The sequence below is a fragment of the Lycorma delicatula genome, chromosome 7 (assembly GCF_047948215.1).
Source record: "Lycorma delicatula isolate Av1 chromosome 7, ASM4794821v1, whole genome shotgun sequence".
In the NCBI taxonomy this organism is placed as follows: Eukaryota; Metazoa; Arthropoda; class Insecta; order Hemiptera; family Fulgoridae; genus Lycorma; species Lycorma delicatula.
In genome coordinates this window covers 59,764,025-59,783,179 of record NC_134461.1, presented here as the reverse complement: position 1 = coordinate 59,783,179, position 19,155 = coordinate 59,764,025, and the positions used below count along the sequence as shown (strand labels likewise).

General features: G+C 25.0%; 1 protein-coding gene across 1 annotated transcript in view; it reads left to right on the top strand.

Annotated features, from left to right (window-relative positions):
- KaiR1D (Kainate-type ionotropic glutamate receptor subunit 1D) overlaps window positions 1-17,555 on the top strand; it is a 170,526-nt gene extending 152,971 nt beyond the window's left edge. Inside the window, exons 18-20 of the mRNA XM_075372008.1 lie at window positions 1,494-1,609; window positions 4,720-4,875; window positions 17,338-17,555. Of these exons, the coding sequence (XP_075228123.1) occupies window positions 1,494-1,609; window positions 4,720-4,875; window positions 17,338-17,517 (452 nt within the window). The 3' untranslated portion in view covers window positions 17,518-17,555. The remainder of the gene's footprint in view (window positions 1-1,493; window positions 1,610-4,719; window positions 4,876-17,337) is intronic.
- Window positions 17,556-19,155: the final 1,600 nt, after the last annotated feature.

Here is a 19,155-nt window from a genome sequence, read left to right as displayed (position 1 = left end):
TGCACACATACACACATAACGTTAAATAAGATAACAGTTCAATTAACGAGATTAAATAATATAAAATTAAATTAAGTATACGTATATGAAGATTAAATTAAATAATTGAACAAGATAAAATATTTTTTTATCAGTTAACTGAAAAGAATTGTACATATTATTTATACATTTAAAAAAAAGTAGAAAAATAATTTCATTTTAAAACATTTATTATTTTAAAACTTATCAAGAGACAAAATTTTTAACTGTTACATTCAATTTTGAATGAAGTATTAAAAAAATCTTTTTAATAGTATTGTATGAAAAATTATTATACTGGAAGTCCCTTTCTAGTAAGCTGAAATCATATACTGCGTAACTGGAAGTAATTACATTACTGTATAAAGGAAATGCGTATGATTTTTAGTAATTAAATGAATGCATTTTTTTTTTATGCAAAGGTTTTTGAATTTAAGCCTTTTTATAAACACATTTGCAACTAAAAGTTCAAATTTTAATTTACTAAATAACTGGTCTTTATAATTAATAATGTAAGCCATTTTTAATTTTTTTTTTGTGTATGTATTTAGATTAACATAAATATATGGTTTTTATGCAAGTTATTTAATGTATTTTGTCAAGCCTATCTAATAACTTTTTTTGTGCTAACACAGTTTATAGTTTTAACATATTTTTAGTATCATCCCTCTCAGTTACTTAGTTTTTGATCGTTTCTCAAGTATTACATATTTTTTTAAGAACTAAATGATATTTAATAATTTATCTATAACAATTTTCTAAAAACTAATTCCATGTTTCATACAAATACTTCCTCACTTTGAACTGTAATAAAACATTTCATTTTCATAAAAATAATAACACATTTAAAGAAAAAAGATCTTTCAGCTTCTAATTTTTATTTAATATACTGGTGCATAAATAAAATATTTTTTTTTAAATTCTTAAATCTCAATACGTTCCTAAGAATTTTTTTCTTCGTTAAGAACCTTCTTCTTAGTGCTACCATGTTTTTTAATCACTTCTTACATAATCCATTCCTTTTAATTTTACATAATAAATATTAATTTTTAAATTTATTTTTGGCGTGATGTGTAACTAATATAATTAATTAAAATTAACTAAGGCTTCGTTCACCTGAAAATATTATTCTAGTATGCCTGATATATATATAAACAAAAAAGCCAGATTAAAACTTGGTATTAAATATTATTGAAAATTGCATCCTGGACGTATTTTATATCTTCTGGAATTTTATACGTATTATTTATAAAAACAATTTAACATTTGGAATATTAAATTTTAATATACTCAGATTGTTATAATATATATAATTATAATTGTTATAATATCGATTAACCGATAAATAATATGTTAATGATACAATGATGGTGGTCTTATTAACATAAAAATTTAAAGAAAGTTGTATTTACTACATATTTTATTTTGTAAAACTAAAATATTATCTTTTTCTAAGAAATAAAAATCTATTTCAGACTCTCCATACAGAACGGCAATAAGTGGAGCTGTTTTAAAATTACAAGAAGAAGGGAAATTACATATTTTAAAAACAAGATGGTGGAAGGAAAAACGTGGTGGAGGTTCATGTAGAGTAAGTGTTCACTTTTATCAGAAATATATTTATTATTTTTTATTAATGGTTACCTTTCATTAAATTCTCATGACATATTGACATTCTTATCATTGATGTACATATGAATGTACGTTAAAATTACTGATATATCTACTATTATTTTAATTTATAAAATTAATATTTACAAACATTTAATTATCTAAATTAAATAAGGATAATAATTCTATAGAAATAACGATCTTGGGGATTTATTAAAGAAGTCAGAAATGAAAGAACCTATTTAATACCATCTTGTATATGAAGATCAAGTTGTAAAAATGTGTAGTGCGGAAAGAAGATTTTACGGAAATATTATAAAAAATAAGAAGAAAAAAGGAAAAGTTAATGAAGAAAAAAAATTTTGTTGAATGGAAAAGAGAAAATGAGAATAAAAATATAAATAAGATGATGTAAAACATACTATCGGTTTAAACGACCATTTACGACCTAAAAGCCGAAATCAAAAAAATAAAATCAAACAATAATGTTTGATCAAAACGTTTTGTGGATTATTTTTAGATTCTTTTATTATGTTTTTAAACAACATTTTTTTTTGTTCTAACTAGAATACTAAAACAGAATTTTGGGCGAAATTTCTTCAAATAGTTTTCAAAATATCTATTCAAAAAAAGGATTCTTTTTTTTTGGGTGTTCAAAAACAGATGGTAACTGCTTGAACCTCTTAAAATGTGATACTGTATCTACTAAAACATCTGGAATACCCTTAAAAGACCACTGAGGAAAATAAAAGAATAGGAAGTTGGAAGAAAAGTTCTTGGTTGAAGACATATTTAATACGAAGATTACCAAAATATTCTGTTTTTGTTTATTGTATACGAGTGCTGGATGAACATTTGTCATGAATAAATACGAAGGTTACCATAGAACTATACGCCAGCCAATATTATTATATATTTCAACCTTTCTATCTATGTACAACAATATGTAAAGATAAAAACTCTTTTTATTTCATATTATGTAATGGTAAATAAAATAAGTGATGAAATCGCAAGGGTTTCTTTAAAGAATGTTGGCTGGCGAAGGATTTTGGCTGCGAAGGCGCAGAAATCATGCAGTGCAAATCAATCACTGCAAATCGCCTTTTGCAGTTTTATATGATATCTGAACTGAACTTATCTTTTCTCGATAACGAAGTGTTTTTGAGCTAATATTTACATGAACTTGCTTTTAATTTTCAACAGTAGAACATTTCCTGAAAGTTTGTTACATTCTTCGTGAATAAATTAATCCAGACTGTAATTTTTGGAACTCAAATTAAGGGTAAATTTTGTAGTTTTATATAAAATCTTAACTGAAAAATTAGAAAAAGTAGATCAATAACTGCATTTTTAGTAACTGCGATAAATATGTGGTAAAAAGCTAAAGTTTGAGGTCGAAGAACACACTATTTTATGTTTGACGTAAAATATCTTTGTTAAATTTTTAAGACATAAAGGTTTTGAACAAAAATTCTGTACAGAATTTTATTCTGAGTAAAATTGCATGAATAAAGTTTTAAAAAAGTAAATAAAAAAGTAAAGATTTTTTACTTTTATATTTAGAAAACTTTTACGTGTTTATTACCAATTTAACAAAGTAATTTTATGCCAAACATAAAATAGTGTGTTTTTCGATCGCAATCTTTTGCTGTTTACCATAAATTTCTCAACAACTATTAAAAATTTAGTTCTGGGATGATTTTTTTCTCGATAAAGAAGTGTTTTCGAACAAATATTTACATGAACTTCCTTTTTTATTTTCACCAGTAGAACACGTCCTGAAAGTTTGTTACATTCTTCGAGAATCACTCTGTATATGTGAACTGGATACCTAGCATGTTAGCTCTATATATATTTTTGTAATGAGACAAGTATATTTCACTGTACGCATCGATTATAAACTAAAGAAAAGGCGGGTTGGTGTTACATGAGTTAATATAAATTTATTTCTTCTATCACCCGTCAATGGGGTGTAGTGAAAAGGGCAATTTAATTAAACAAATTTACCTGAGATTTTATATTTTTAAGTTGGTCACTGTAACTGCTGCTGCATTAATTCAGTTGCTTTTAGCTAATTTATTTATTTATCAATAAGTTAATAGAGAGTTTTTTTTTTAAATTAATAAATACAGATTTACAAATACCTTAGATAAATCGTATCTGTTAATAGATTCATGAATACACTAACGTCAGTGATAACAGGTTGTAATGTTATTTTTTTAAAATACCTTCCTAAAACCTGTGTTGTCATATTTGTTTGCTTATAATGCGTTTGCTAATTTGAAGTGTTTTTTTTCGCGGAATAGATATATGCAACGTTATACAGGAATAGAACTGCGATAAAGTTCGTTACCATGACAACTCATTTTGCTCATTGCCAATCCATAGATAAAAGGATAATTACACTGTGAATGAATGGGCTTACAAGTATCATTATTTGACATCATTTTTGTTCATATTACTTTTTTTTTGCAGCCGATGTACGTTTATTTATCAATAGCACTTAGTTTATTTAATTTTTAACTGCTGATTTAATGATTTGGTATCTGCCATCTACGAAGAAAAGTTGCTGTGTAATAGTATATCGAGTTAAAATTCGAGTTAAATTTTGGTAACTGCCTACAGTTAGTACAAGTACCTAATAAATTAGAGTAGATAATACAGAAACGTTGGAATAATGGTCATTAATCTATCATAATTCGTTTACACAAAGGTTTAAACTAAGAGTTCAACCTGCAGGTTTTAAACTAATTTAAAACCTGGAGGTTAAATTTTTTAGTTTTCCTCTCTTATTTTAATAATATTTATGAAGTAGGAAATTTTAACTCGGTTAAATATTGTTAACAATTATTCGAGACTAAATAATTTATTTTTAATTAAATTTAAATATTTCAAATAAAATCAGCTTTTTCAATCAACTTTTATCAATAATTTTTTTTATTTTTATGAAATTATTTATTATTCACTAGCTTTTATATTACGTATTCATTGTAAAAATATTTTACGTAAAGTATTAGTCATTAACACTAATTTTTTAAAAGGAAATTGAAATAAATTTATGATTCTTAATCGACTAATTTTATTTTTCAGGATGATACTTCAAAAAGTAGCAGTGCAGCAAATGAGCTTGGATTAGCAAATGTTGGTGGAGTATTTGTTGTTTTGATGGGCGGTATGGGAGTCGCTTGCGTTATTGCAGTATGTGAATTTGTCTGGAAGTCTCGTAAGGTAGCAGTTGAGGAACGGGTGAGCAGTCCTCTTACTTGACCACTCACCCCCGATTTGGGGGACACTCCCAATTGAGTCCTGGGAAAAAATGTTTGACTCAATATAGACATTAAATAATAAACACACACAAAATAATTTCACAAAAAAATATTCAAATTATAGAAAAATAATGTGAAAAAATTTAATTCATAACAGTAATAAACTTATCTGGTTATAAATATTAATTACTACAAAAACTTCGGTTTTATTGGATTAAACATTGAAATTTACTTCCTAATAATAATCTCCCAGTTAATCAATTGATCCCAAAACAGTTTTAGTGAAGTTTAAAATTTCTAATCTATCTTAAAATTCACCTAATGTTTGTTTATTCATATAATGTTAACAGTCCCCATTACGGTTTAGCTGATAACAGAATCTACCAAATTTTTTCTTAGATCAGTGTTAACGGAAAATCTATTACGAAAAATCAATAATAATTTGTTTCACAAATTTAAAAATAAAATAAAATTAATCTAAAGATCTACATGATATAGGGTTTATGAATAATATATTTTATTATAGTAATGTTTTTAAAAATTCTATACATATTTAAACTAATTTTTAAAACATGGATTAACAAGGGTTGATTTAATAAATTATATGTAAATATATATTAACAGAGTTCAGGTAAACAGAATTAGATAGAGTAAATCTTTTTATACTTGAAATAAATTTAAGAAAATTCAATAATGCGTTTCCTTATCTAACTTTATATAATGTACTTATGCAAATCAGTTTGTGGATAATCGAGGAAATTTTAGATTAGATGACTTTTTAGAATTGGCCAGTAATATAAATATATTCATAATTCATTCGTAGAAAATTAGAAATTGTAGGTAGTTATTTTAGATTACAATATAAATAAATGTAATAATTATAATATTTAATTATTGTATTCTTTTAATTATTTAACTCTAATTTTTTGTTAGGTATAATTTGATAGGTATAAATTTCTCTTTCATTTGTGAAATTACTAATATAAATTTTATACAACTTTTCGAAATTAATTTGTGTAGTTTCCATACTATATACGAATATATAAAATATATATATATATTTTTTTTTTAATATTACTGAATTTTCAACGATCCATAAGTAAATGTTACTGCATATTATTTTCGCAAAAATAATATTATGTTAATTCTTTTTTAGTCCTAAATAACTGTAAATATTTTGTAAATATATATTTATAATAGACAGGATATTTAATTAATTCTTTTATCTTGATTAAATTCATTTTTTACCTTTTGTAAATAATTATTCATTGTTTTATGTCTATTTATAAATTAATAAATAAATATTAGAAAATAATTTTACAATAAATATTTTTAACTTCAATTCAAAGAGAATATTTTTATTACAGATTTTTACTTAAATAGGACAAATACTATGAACATAGAACAAAATTTTAAGTTATACAAAATATTTAATATGACTAATTGACAAAATAAAAGTGCAATTAGTATTTAAGTTTATTTTAAAATTAAAATAAATATTAATGAAACAAGGTTTGGTCTGGTAAATTTTACAAAAATAAAAATCATTGAACTACTTTTGTTACAAGTTTACATTATAAGAAGAAGGAAATTCTAGAAATCTGCATTCTAGGTAATATGTAAAACAAAATCATCATCTAAGGAAAAATCTTATAAAGATCATATTTTAAAAAAGGATTCTCAAAAAAAAATTAAAATCTAAGATTAAAAGTAATTACTGAATTAAAATATAGAATCAGGATGATAGAAGATAGAAAGAAAATACATTTATTTCCAGGTGTTGGAGTTCTCTAGACTAATAATTAATAAAAGAATACTTCTTTCAGCGCAACTTACCATCTGATCAGTAAGAGGAGATGCAAAATAAATATAGTTCGTTGTATGGTTGTATTTCTACTTCATAATCTACAAATCTGATTAAAGAAAATAAAAATTAAAACTCCATTTAAAATTAGAAAACAATCTATCATTTTTAAATCAGAAAGAAGTCTAGGAAACAGGAGCTGAGATGAAACTTAAAGAGATATGAAGAAATTTTGTACCGTAAATTAGATATAAATTTAAGCAATTCAAGAAGTAAAGAACATCCGCTCCCTAGATAGTATAATTAAAAACTACATGGGAAAATTAACTTAAGACATACAAGTTTAACTCTACACAATCTGCAGTAACAGGTACCTTGTAAAAATAAATTGGTAGATAAAAAGCAGTTACATTCTGGAATAGATCGATTTGATGCAATCCGTAAAAGAAAGAAGAAAAAGTTTATATTTATCGCTAATATACTTCTTGATTATTACTATATACTAATTCAGATTGGGTACACACAATAACAAATATACACAAAAGAACTGATGGTTATTAAAAATATACAATGATGAAAAGGTCTAAAAAAGAATACCTCATTATTTATAAGGTAATGAAAAAATTATTATATAAATTGTAATTTATATATAAATTAAGATACTTAATAAATTAAGGAACAATTTGAAGAATTAATAAAAAATGGATAATAAATGAAGAATTTTAAAATGTTTTAACTAGATAAAAAATTAAGATGAATTATTGAAACAAATAAAAGATAAAAAATTAAAAGAATATTTATATTGTAAATGCAGAGACAATTGATCATCACAACGAAATATTTATACTACTACGTGTATCATTACACCATTACACTTGATTAAAGATTATTAACGTTAAAGGGCATATATTAGCTTCTTAATCCATACAATTATGTATATTTGCCACTGGCATTTAATATTAAAAAGATTAGTTCTACAATCAGTTCTAAAATTATATAATTTATTATTAATTTAGCACAATAATATATATATAATTATATAAACTAAATGAAATTAATATGTCCAATTAAAGTTATGTTTCATAAGCTTAACTGTTCAAAAGGCTTTTTAGAGGGAAGGCATAAAGACAGAATCCCGGTGGGTGGATTCTTTGGGGTCCTCTCATTAAAGGAATGGCGCCTAAAAGATCGAATCCCGGCTATTTGGCGAGAAATATGTTCCCGACGAGATAGTTAGCGTCAATGCACCCTTTGCAGTTGAGTTTATGCTTAGTTGTGGATCCGGCTCCGGGGGGCGAGAAAAAAGAAGAAAAAAGAACTGTTAAAAAACTGTGAAAGAAAAAGTATAAATGTAAAGAAAAAATAGAGTTAATAGTTTACGTAATAAAATATGTTTTCTTAATATATATTAGATTACATGCATTAATATCTTTAAATATTAAAGTTTACTGTAATATATTTTAATTTTTTGTGAATAAATTTTAAGAATAATAGTATTTATATTGTCCAGGAATAATTGTAAATAATGTAGGGGTATATCTAATAATATATTATATACGTATATGAAAAAAATAAGAACAACGAACTGTTAATAATAATAATTTATTAAAACTCTCATTTTTAATTAAATTATTGTATAAATATTTATTCAAATTGAATTGTAGTTATTAGCCATGTATATTTTTATAATCGGTATAAAAAATCCTTAGTTATGCTATAAAATAAATTTAATCAATTTAAAAATAAATTTACCTAGGTAAAATTAAAAATAATAAATTTACATTTAATGAAATTCTGAAAATAACAAGATTGCAAAAGCAAAAAAAAATAATACTTTTACTTTTGAAACAAAATTAAAATTTTGATGATGATTTTTATGAAAACTTTTTCTATGAAGGTAAAAAATAATACTTAGTAAAAATAATTTTAGTGTACATTGATGTTATATTTTATTGTATCTGTCACAAGGTGCCATCCAAATTGATCTCAAAAAATTGACAGACTGTATCTGCAACGTTGATTCTTTTTTAATTTTTTAAGCGGCATTTATTTTCAACAGTTTATGACAAAAATTTATTAAAGAAATATCGAATCAGTTACAGCTACGTATCGTGCGTTTTGCGGTATTTATGGTGTGTGATCAAACAAAAGCACAATTCATCGTTTGGTTAAAAAATTGAAGAAAATTCTGTGAACTTGGTGTTGAAATTCCAATTCACAAAAGAAATGCAAACAGTTAATAGTATATTGCTGTTGAAAGTGGAGGTATTCGTGAAAATCGAAATTTTTGGTTTCACATCATTCATAAGAATTCAGGCTATCTTCAAATACAACATGGCGGATTTTGCGATAAGATTTTGGTTTACAGCCACATAAAATTCAAGGAACTCAAGAATTAAAGCCACTGGACTATTCTTTACTTAGACGATTTGCTGATTTGGATCCCTTTAAATTACACTAGTTAAGGTAAAATAACTAATTTAGCTTAAAGGAGATCCAAATCTTTATTTTCAGATGAGGCTCATTTTTGGCTGATGGCTTTCTAAACAAGCAAAATTGCCGTATTTAAGAGACTCCAAATTACATATTATTTAATAATGAACATTATATCCGAAACAAAATCACTGTCTGATGTGGAGTATAGCCTGAAAGCATCACTGGGTCATTCTTTTGAAATGAACAAGGAAAAGAAGTTACAGTAAATGGTTAATGCTATCGAACTATGATTCGTGACAGTTTTTGTTTGCAAATTTGGAAAATTTTGATTTGAAAAATTCAAATGATGATTTGACACCATCGTGTTGGGACCAATGTTCCAACATGATGGTGTCACATGCCACAGAGCTGCTGTAATAATTCAATTATTGCGTCAAAATGTTTTGGTTTGATAATTTAAAATGGTAATCAACTAGCCTTTAAGATAGTGTTTTCTGACTCCCTTAGGCTTTTTCTCTTGTGGTTATGTTAAGTCACAAGCCCGTAGCAACAAACTACTAAAGACTGCTACTTGGAAGAAAGGTTCGACCGTTATTAGTGGAATTCAAACTGATTTGTGCGAAAGAGTCCCGCAATGTTTTATTGGCTTCATCAAACAAAGCTATGGAGCCCGTATCAATGTTATTATTTTTGAACTTAACGTAATGCTATAAGTTTGGAAATAAAAATAAAAATTGGTTGCTATTACTTCTACACATTATTTTTATTTTATTGCAATTAATATTAAAGAAGTTAAAATAATGTATAAGAAAAATATGCAGTGTATTTTTTTTATGCAAAATAATATAATTATGTAAAAGTGAAGTACTAATAAGGCTATTTTATCATTTAAATCGAATCACAAATACTTAAAAAAAAAACCAAGACAATCAGAAATTAAACTTACATAGTCGCCCAAAAGTATTAGTTTTCATGAAATATAACAAGAGAAATATAATTTTTCTTTTTAAGTCTTTCTTTAAAATAATTACAGGCTGTTATTTTAAGGAAAGTATGCAATTTTATTAAAATAACGCTAAGTTTAATCACAATAAGTATTGACAAATACGGTATTGTTGAATATTATTATACTTTTAATGATTACTGTATTATTTTTTAATAAAGTTTTTCATTGTAAACAAATTACTAAAACTATAGTTAAATTAATACATTCATAAAAATTATTTTTTAAGATAATTTATCACTTTTTATTAAAAAATAAACATAACATTATTTAGTTCTAAGATATATGTGTTTTTTAAGAATAAAACTTAGAGTAAAGCAAACCAAACATGAATGCTAAAAAACTACAGATTATTTCAAATATATTAAATTACATTCATATGTAAGTTTTAAAATGAATTACATATACTATTATGAATAAAACATAGTAAATAATCAATCATTAATGATATTATTTATTATGGGATTTCACAAATAACTTTGTTTTTTTTTATTTAAAAAATAAATAAAAACTTTTAATTAATATCACATATTTTTGTAAGTGATGAACAAACAATTCAAAAACGGCAAGCAGGGACTGAGATCAACTGTTTTAATGGCGTGTGAAGCACTCTGGCATTAAATTTAAAAAAATTAAAATGAACAAACAGGGACTGTAACTAACGATTTTTTGTGGAACACCAGTTTTCATATTTTAAGAGGAAATTTTAACATTATTACTTACTTAACACCATTTCATTTAAGTATCTTTCGTTTTATAATTTTGCATAAATTATGTACGTTGGATAAAACAAGAGACAGAATAGATGTGTGTGCTATAAAAATATACTATAGAATTTAATCCGGATAGAAAAATTGAAATATTGAAAAAAAAAATGGAATTTATTGGTGTCGTGAAAAGAGATTAAATCGATTTCATGGCCATAAATCAACTTAGAAACTAAATTAATATTCACTTAGAATTATTATTTTTATTAAATTAACAGGGCAGAGTATTGCATGAATTTGTTTTTCATACATTGGTTATTAAATAGAAAGATTATATAATTAAGAAGAGGTCATTGAATAATTTTTTTCAGAAGAAATGTTAGCAAATCAAAAGAAAATAAGATATATATGACAAAGTAAGCTACTTGTTAATTGCATAGAAAGTTGTATATGAATTGAATAATATAAAACTATATCGACAATTGTCAGTAGTTAAAATATATATTTAATTTTTTATCTAAATTCTTTAAAAATAGAATAAATTTATGTACATTCACTTAATAATATTTACATTTACATTAATATTTTTATTATGGGTTAAGATAAAATTATTGATGTGTATATTTAAATTGAATGTTTTTATATTAATAAAGAAGCCGATATTTAATAAATCCTTCATCCAAATAATAATAAACTTGTTAAGAAAGGGATTGATTAGAATCCGTAAAAAATCTGAAGGATTATAAAATGGAATTATGAAATGGATTAGGAAAAGTTCAATTTAAAATAAGTAATTACTGTAAAACGCATATTTCCTTTTTTCATTTATACTTTATATGTTTTTTTCAAATGTTACACAAATTTTACAAGCTACGAATCTGGGAATTGTTTTAATAATATGCTTGAGTTGTTTTATTTCATTCTTATATGTAAAAATATAAATGATGATAGTTTTAATTCAGATCCAGCAAATTTTCAAAGTTTTAAAAAAGAATAGACAAAGGTTTTAACATAAATACCGACACAAATAAAAAATACCGACATCCGTGGCTGAATAGGTAACATCTCGACAATTCGTGCGAAGACCTCGTATGGAAGGATGCATGGCATATATTCTTACGCTACCAATTTTCATCGGCTAATACGGTAGCTGTTGATGCTCACCCTTTCATAATAAAAGAAAGAAAAAAAAAATTAAAAAATCATTTGTTTTATCTACACAAAGTTTTGTCCATTTCTATTACATAAATTGTCTACTAGATCGCCTCGAAGAACCAGGCGTAAAATTCTTGTTTGTTGCACAAAAAGTTCCTTGTTAATTTTCCGAGTTGGCTTTGAACATTTGAAACATAAATTGAATAACAGTGATAATAAATAATAAAACATAAGTAATAATAATAGAGTAGTACTAATTGACAAACAAAACTTAACTTACAAATAAGCTATTGTAATACAAACTGTTGTAGGTTAAATCAGAATAAAATATATAAATAGATATTTAAAACTTAACCAACACTAAGTAATTATCTAATTAACACTGCCTACTGCAACTTAATGCTCATGTCTTATATAGGTTAAATATATAAAACTTAAATAAAAACAAATAAATTTTAAATTTAGCATTCAACTCAGAAATGGATATCTCCGTAAATAAATCTTTAAATAGAAAATAATCAGTTAATATTAATTACACAAAACAGTTTTGTTAAATTTAAAAATTTTAAAAACAAATTAGATGTTCTATCAATATGGAGCAATGAAGAAGTTTCTGCGACATTACAAATAAATTAAGTTCCCCATATGTCTAATTCCTATTTATTAACTATATATTTTAAAATTAAGTTTATTTCTAGTAAACTGAATTTGAGGAAATGCCCATTTAATGACCTTCTGTATTTAAAACGAACCAAAACTGTTCCTTTATTTTACTCTTAGTCTTTCTTTTAGTTTGCTCAATGTATCCTAAAGTTAAATACTAATAAATTATTGATATGCTTTATAAAATTAAAAGAATTTATTATTGGTGACTAATATCACCTTATCCTTTAATCTTTTAGGTCCTGAGTTCGAATCCCAGTCAGGATCCCTGTATTTCATACGTTTGAAAAATTCAATGGAGAATTTTCATGCATTAATTTATGTATGAAATAAAATATTTAAAAAATGCAACCCACCAATAAACTTTGCTGCGTGTCAAAGTAGTTTCTATTTCATTTTTTATGTATTAAAATTAATGTTATTAAATCTTAAAAAATCAATTCTTTTTTATTGTTAAAACAATAACTATATTACTTGAATTTATGAATATATTTCATAATAGATTATTATTAATACTAAATATCCACAACAACGGATATAGTATAGAGAAAAATTATTGATAAGTTAAGAATTCGCTGTGCAATGTTTTGTGTTCATCTTGTGGTGGTATGCTGTTATTTAATTTCAGTTATAGTAGGCTGAATTATAGATACAAACTCATTTATATACACACACACATATATATATATATATATATATATATATATATAAATTCAAATAATTTATTTACAACAAAGAATAATATTTTATCCTTTAAAAAAGTACTTAAATTTATTTGAACAAATTCCCGAAATATGTGCAAACCGGATAAATAATGTTTTAGTAATTGTAGATTTTAGTTATTATAAATAATAAGGATGCAATGTAAATAAATTACTTGTACTTAATTGTATTTTAATAATATGTTAATTAGAAGTTTCGTATTTATTATAATTAATAGTAATGTAATTTTATAAAAAAAAAAAAATGGGTAATTGTATATGTAACCAATGTAACTGCGTGTGTAAATGTATGCATGAACGTGTTAGTGCGTTTACAGAGTTTATATAGTAATGTAAATATAAATTATAATATAATTAATCTTCAACATTTTTTTGTCATTTAATTAAATAATATACAAGAACTAATTTAAATTTATATTAAGGATAATTTATACATTTTTATGAAATTTTCAAAATTAAATTTTTAAGTTTTTTATCTTAATAGTGAAAACGTTTATCACTTATTAATTTCATGGAAAAAAATTGTTTTTATAATATATCTGAAATCAAATTGGTATAAGTCAATAATTCACTAGTAAAGGTGTAATGTTATTTAGCTAAAAACATATTTACCTATTATTGTAACTGATGACTTTTTGAATGCATTATGGGTTTCTGTTCTTGCATCGTGGATGATTTGGAGCAGGAAGTAAGTCTACCAACATTTGTATTTTGCATGGAAAGTACGAAGAGTGATAGCTCGTCTGACAAGTAATTTTAAATAAAATATTTTGTACAATAACTGAATTTTAAGAATAATTCTAATAAAAAGAATTGTTTTTTTCTAAAACAATAATGAAATATCAAACTAAAGTATACAGTAAAAGTTTTTTCTTATATTAAAATAGAAAATTTTGAAGTAATTTTTTTACTTATAAATTAAGTATAATTATAAAAAAATTGAATTGTAACGCAACTCAAAACAACCAAATTTATTAATCTTAATGAAATTCTACCCACATTTACTATATCTTATACACTATTTAAAATTTAAAGCCCAGAGAGAAAAGATGACCAAATAGGGGATGTTACGTTTAGTAACATTTACTATTACATAGATATTATAGATATTACATTTTATTCTCTGTTGCATTTTAAAAATAGATGGACCAGCTTATTTAATTATTTAAGAATTTTTTTGGACTGTAGAAACTTGATCCTTAGGAATGGAAATACTAGGCGTTAGGAAGAGTTCCCTATTGGTAATGCAATAATATAATAATATAAATGCAATAATATAAATAAATATTAAACCTGTTATTTATTGATAATTATATTATATATAGCAATTTCTTTTGATGAAATCCTAAACATAAACGTAGATTTTAAAAGTTATGCAAAACAATTGATTAAATTATTTTCTGCTTCCCTTCTGCAGTTTGAAATCACATCATATTTCAAAGTTTTTGTCCCCAGTTTGTTGAGTTGCAATTGAACATTGTCTCTAGTGGAATTCTTACTTCGAAGGCTATCTTTTTGAAAATTCTGTAACAATGGATAAACCAAATTGCATGGTAGGTATCATCCCAAAATACTCACATAATCTTCATGAAGAAACAAACAACACTTTTCTTTCTAAATAATGATTACATTTTCATAATCTGTCACTTTCTTGTTTTATACATATACGTTTGTGCGAGATACATATATTGTACAATTGATAGCATGTATAAAAAAACATCTTTACATCAGAATCTTGCTTATGATTATAGAAACTTCTCTTTATTGTTCAGTCATCGAACCAAAAGAGTTCCTAGTTCGCCCGTAATCAGATCTTTCCTAAAAAAAAGTATCTTAAAGATGATTTAACAAAAAAGTCTGAGCTTCATCTCGAAGAACCTAATCAAAAAAGAACTGCTTTAAGATATAAAACCCCATTTTCGGGAAAACCTCACTGGCTCTTCCAGGCAACTGGCGTAAACTTGTTCATAGTCTTCTGGGAAATCAGGTCATTTTTGTCATGTATCACTATTTATTGCCCAAATCATTAAATTTTATGATGTATAAAATTATCTAATCAACTATAAATTCGTTTAGAACCAGATCACCGACAATGAAGAAACTGCAGTCATGGGATAACTACGTATTTTTTGTACTAAGTATTGTGGTTTACATTAAAAGAAATATTTATTCGTAGTTCTGATAGGTTTTGTGTTTCTAGAAGTTAAAAAACTATTCAAACATTAGGTTTTTTGGTACTTTTATTGCATACCAGTCCCACTACCTACTCCCTTCAAATCAGTCTCTTTTTCAAACGAATTTCTTTATTAATTATTACTTAACTACTGAATTATTTTAATTAAAAAATCATGGAAAATTTTCATAATTATTGCTATATGGTGACCTCCGGCAGCCAGGTACCTCTTATTGCGTCGAATATTTTCTACAACTGGTTCGTATCCCCTATCATGCGACGCCAATAAGATTTCACGTGGTACCAGGCAGTTCTACTGTGCTTTTATTTGCCATTTCAGCGATCCACACAGCATTCAATGATTTGAGTAACAGAACTGCTGTGAGGATCAACGAAATGGTACCAATGATTCAAAGTAAAATCGGGGGAACCCTTTCGTTTCCAGTCCATCGGTATGGTACGCATGCCACGAATCCGAATACAATACGGTCCCATTATTAACATTGTATTTAAGAGCATTCGGCAGGGTTTGATTCAGTCTGTCAGTAACTTGACTACAAAACACTCGCTTTTTCACGACAAATTCTACTGTACATCCATTCTTATAGGTAGATGCAACAAGCTAATTTTTGCGTTTCTAGAACGGTGTCTTATCGATTTCGACGACCATTCCCCAATTTTACCTCGCCTGTACTGTTAATGTGGTCGTCGCAAACTTAATTTTTTATTATTATTATTTTTAATATGAAAAAGCTTTTTTGTAATGCTTCCTAAGAATAATTTTTTTTTTGTTTCATATTAAATTTAATGGTCAGTTTTCCTACTTTGTATTATACAGTTTATTCTGATAACTACTGATGGAAATTAGTAGTTTAATTTTACTTTATTAAAACGTTTTCAAGAATACTTTTAATTATTTAAAAAAAAAAAAAAATTTTAATCCCTGCTTAGTATGTATGAATGTTTTTAAATCCTATAAATGTAAGTAGATGAAAAAAGAAAATTTGTTTTAAATCTGACAGCCAGTTCTTCACTTGATGTCAACTCAGTTCTTATATTCTCTCAATGCAATCCTTTCTTTAGAATATTCTTCAGTGGAAATCTTTCTCCGTAAACTGATATAATGTGTATGTTTTATGAGTAACTGATATAAATATATTAATATTACTTAACGAATGTTTAAATTACAAAAATAGGAAAAATTAAAAACCGCTCTTAAAATAATCATATATTTTTAGTTCACATAAATTTATAGTTAATGTGATTTTTGAAAATAATTATTTGTTTTCCTGAAAATTTAATGCAGGATGTGTATTGCATTTTATTCTATTAAATTTTCAATTAATTTTTGCTTAAGTATCGGTTCATATAAAAAGACATTGTTAGAGGAAACTCATTTAAAAAAAAAAAAAAAAACTAACAATAAAAGTGAATTATCACAATTACTCTAGTGATGTGAATTATTTGAATATCCAATAATTTTTTTTTTATATACTCAAGAAATTAATCGGTCAAGATTTTTTCCTACTTCCTTTTTGAAATTTGTTAACTAATCAATTTATAAATTTATTTTCATTAAGATATTGTTGAAACGATCCAGTGAGGTTAAGATTTTATGGATTTAACTACTCTTTAACTTTTTTATTCTCAATAAAATTACATAAAAATACATATATTTTACTAAAAATACTGATTTTCTATGTTCTATTTTAATTTTTATGTGTATGTACTTTATGTTAAAGAACTAGAAAGCTTCACTCAATTTTTATTTTGTTACAGTCCTCACTGTGTTCAGAAATGGTCTCAGAGTTGAAATTCGCTTTCTGTTGTGGCGGATCAACACGTCCTGCACGCAAGATGTCCCCTTCAAAACCAGCCTCTGTCTCAGATCCTCAAAGATTTTTACCACTTGGATCTTACCCACAATATGGATTTATTACAAAAGAACCTCTACCGTAAATTTTTGAGCAATATTTAAAATAAATTAAAATGAAAACATCAAAATACCTCGTAAAATTATAGACTATTTATTTTTAATTTCCTATTACATTTATGGAATGGTTATTATTAATATCAAGATAAGGGGACCATGTCTTGTTTAGTGGTGTAAATTATTTATATAAATATTTATTTGCACGGAAATAAATATATTTTTAAGCACAGTACAAATAAAATTATCCTTTTGAAAAAAAAAATTGTATTTGTGAAATTAATTTTTACAGTTAATTTATATTTAAGTAGGTTACCAGGTTTTCTAAATAAATTAAATATTTATAACAAAATATAAAAGTGTATGAAGTAAATTTTAAAAAGTAAAAATTTCAATCAAAGAGAAAATGTATTCGGATATAATTAAACACGGTTATCAATGAATAAAAATTATTTGGAAAAAGTTAAATTATTAAGTATATTTAAATAATGAGAATAAAGATACGAAAAAATATTTTAAAGTTTTTTCTTTTAAGAATAATTTAAAATATATATATTTCATATAAATTATTTTCATAATGTCTTTTAATTTTTAACGACATTTCTCGTTTTTATCAGGGATTGCAAAGAAAAACTTCATAATAATTTTGTGATTGGCTTCCTTATCTGAGATCCTAAACTATTGCAAGGTGTAAAATATTAAAATGTGTACGTCAAATCGTGATTAAAACACAATATTCTGTGATATATTATCAACAAAATTTTTAATTAATAAAAAATTAACCTCATTTTTTGTTAATAAATTATACATTTTCAAAAGGATTTATAGAAAGGTTTAATTTAACAAAAAACAATAATTTAAATTAATTTTGTATAAAAATTAATCCATATAGTCATAAAAATGTTCTTTAAAAATTTATTAGAATTAATGAATAACTTCTCCAGGTTAGTAAAGATGTACCAAATGTACCGCAAGTATATGTGGTGAACAGATGGGAAAAGAAAAAATTTTGTTAAAAAGCAATGATAGTGGGAAACTACTTTTTAAAAATGAGTAATATGGGTATCGACGTCTAAAATGTCATAAACCACCATCACAAGTCTTAAAGTATAAAAAATAAAATCATTGGTGGAATCGTCAGATGTAATGCTGTATAGGGACCTGAAATTTTTAACAAAAACAAAAAAAAATATACTTACCATTGAGATATTTAAAGAAGACATTAAGATATCTCATACAGGGATTAAGGATCCCTGAAATTTACATAAAACACAGAATAAAACTAAAGTATTAAAAAATACAGTAAAATAAGATATACAAGAAATGTTGAGCAAACATCATGTAAATATGAGAACTGAATATTTAAGTGTAAAGTAGCTTAACATAAAGGATCCTTAGCCAAACATAACATACTAACCGCGTCAAAGGCTTACTACAAACGCGTTAGTAATCCGATGGCATGTATGTATGCAACTATTTTTTCTCCTTTGCCATTTTCTAAATCTGCAGCAATATTATTTTTTCGTCCGTACCTCTTTCATATAGGGTTCACTCATCCAACAGATAATTAACAGTAATCATATAGACTGCACATTGGTAATTCATTCTTCGTCGGTTAACAAATATGAATTTGACATTCATGTCTGACAGATTATGAGTCTGGTCAC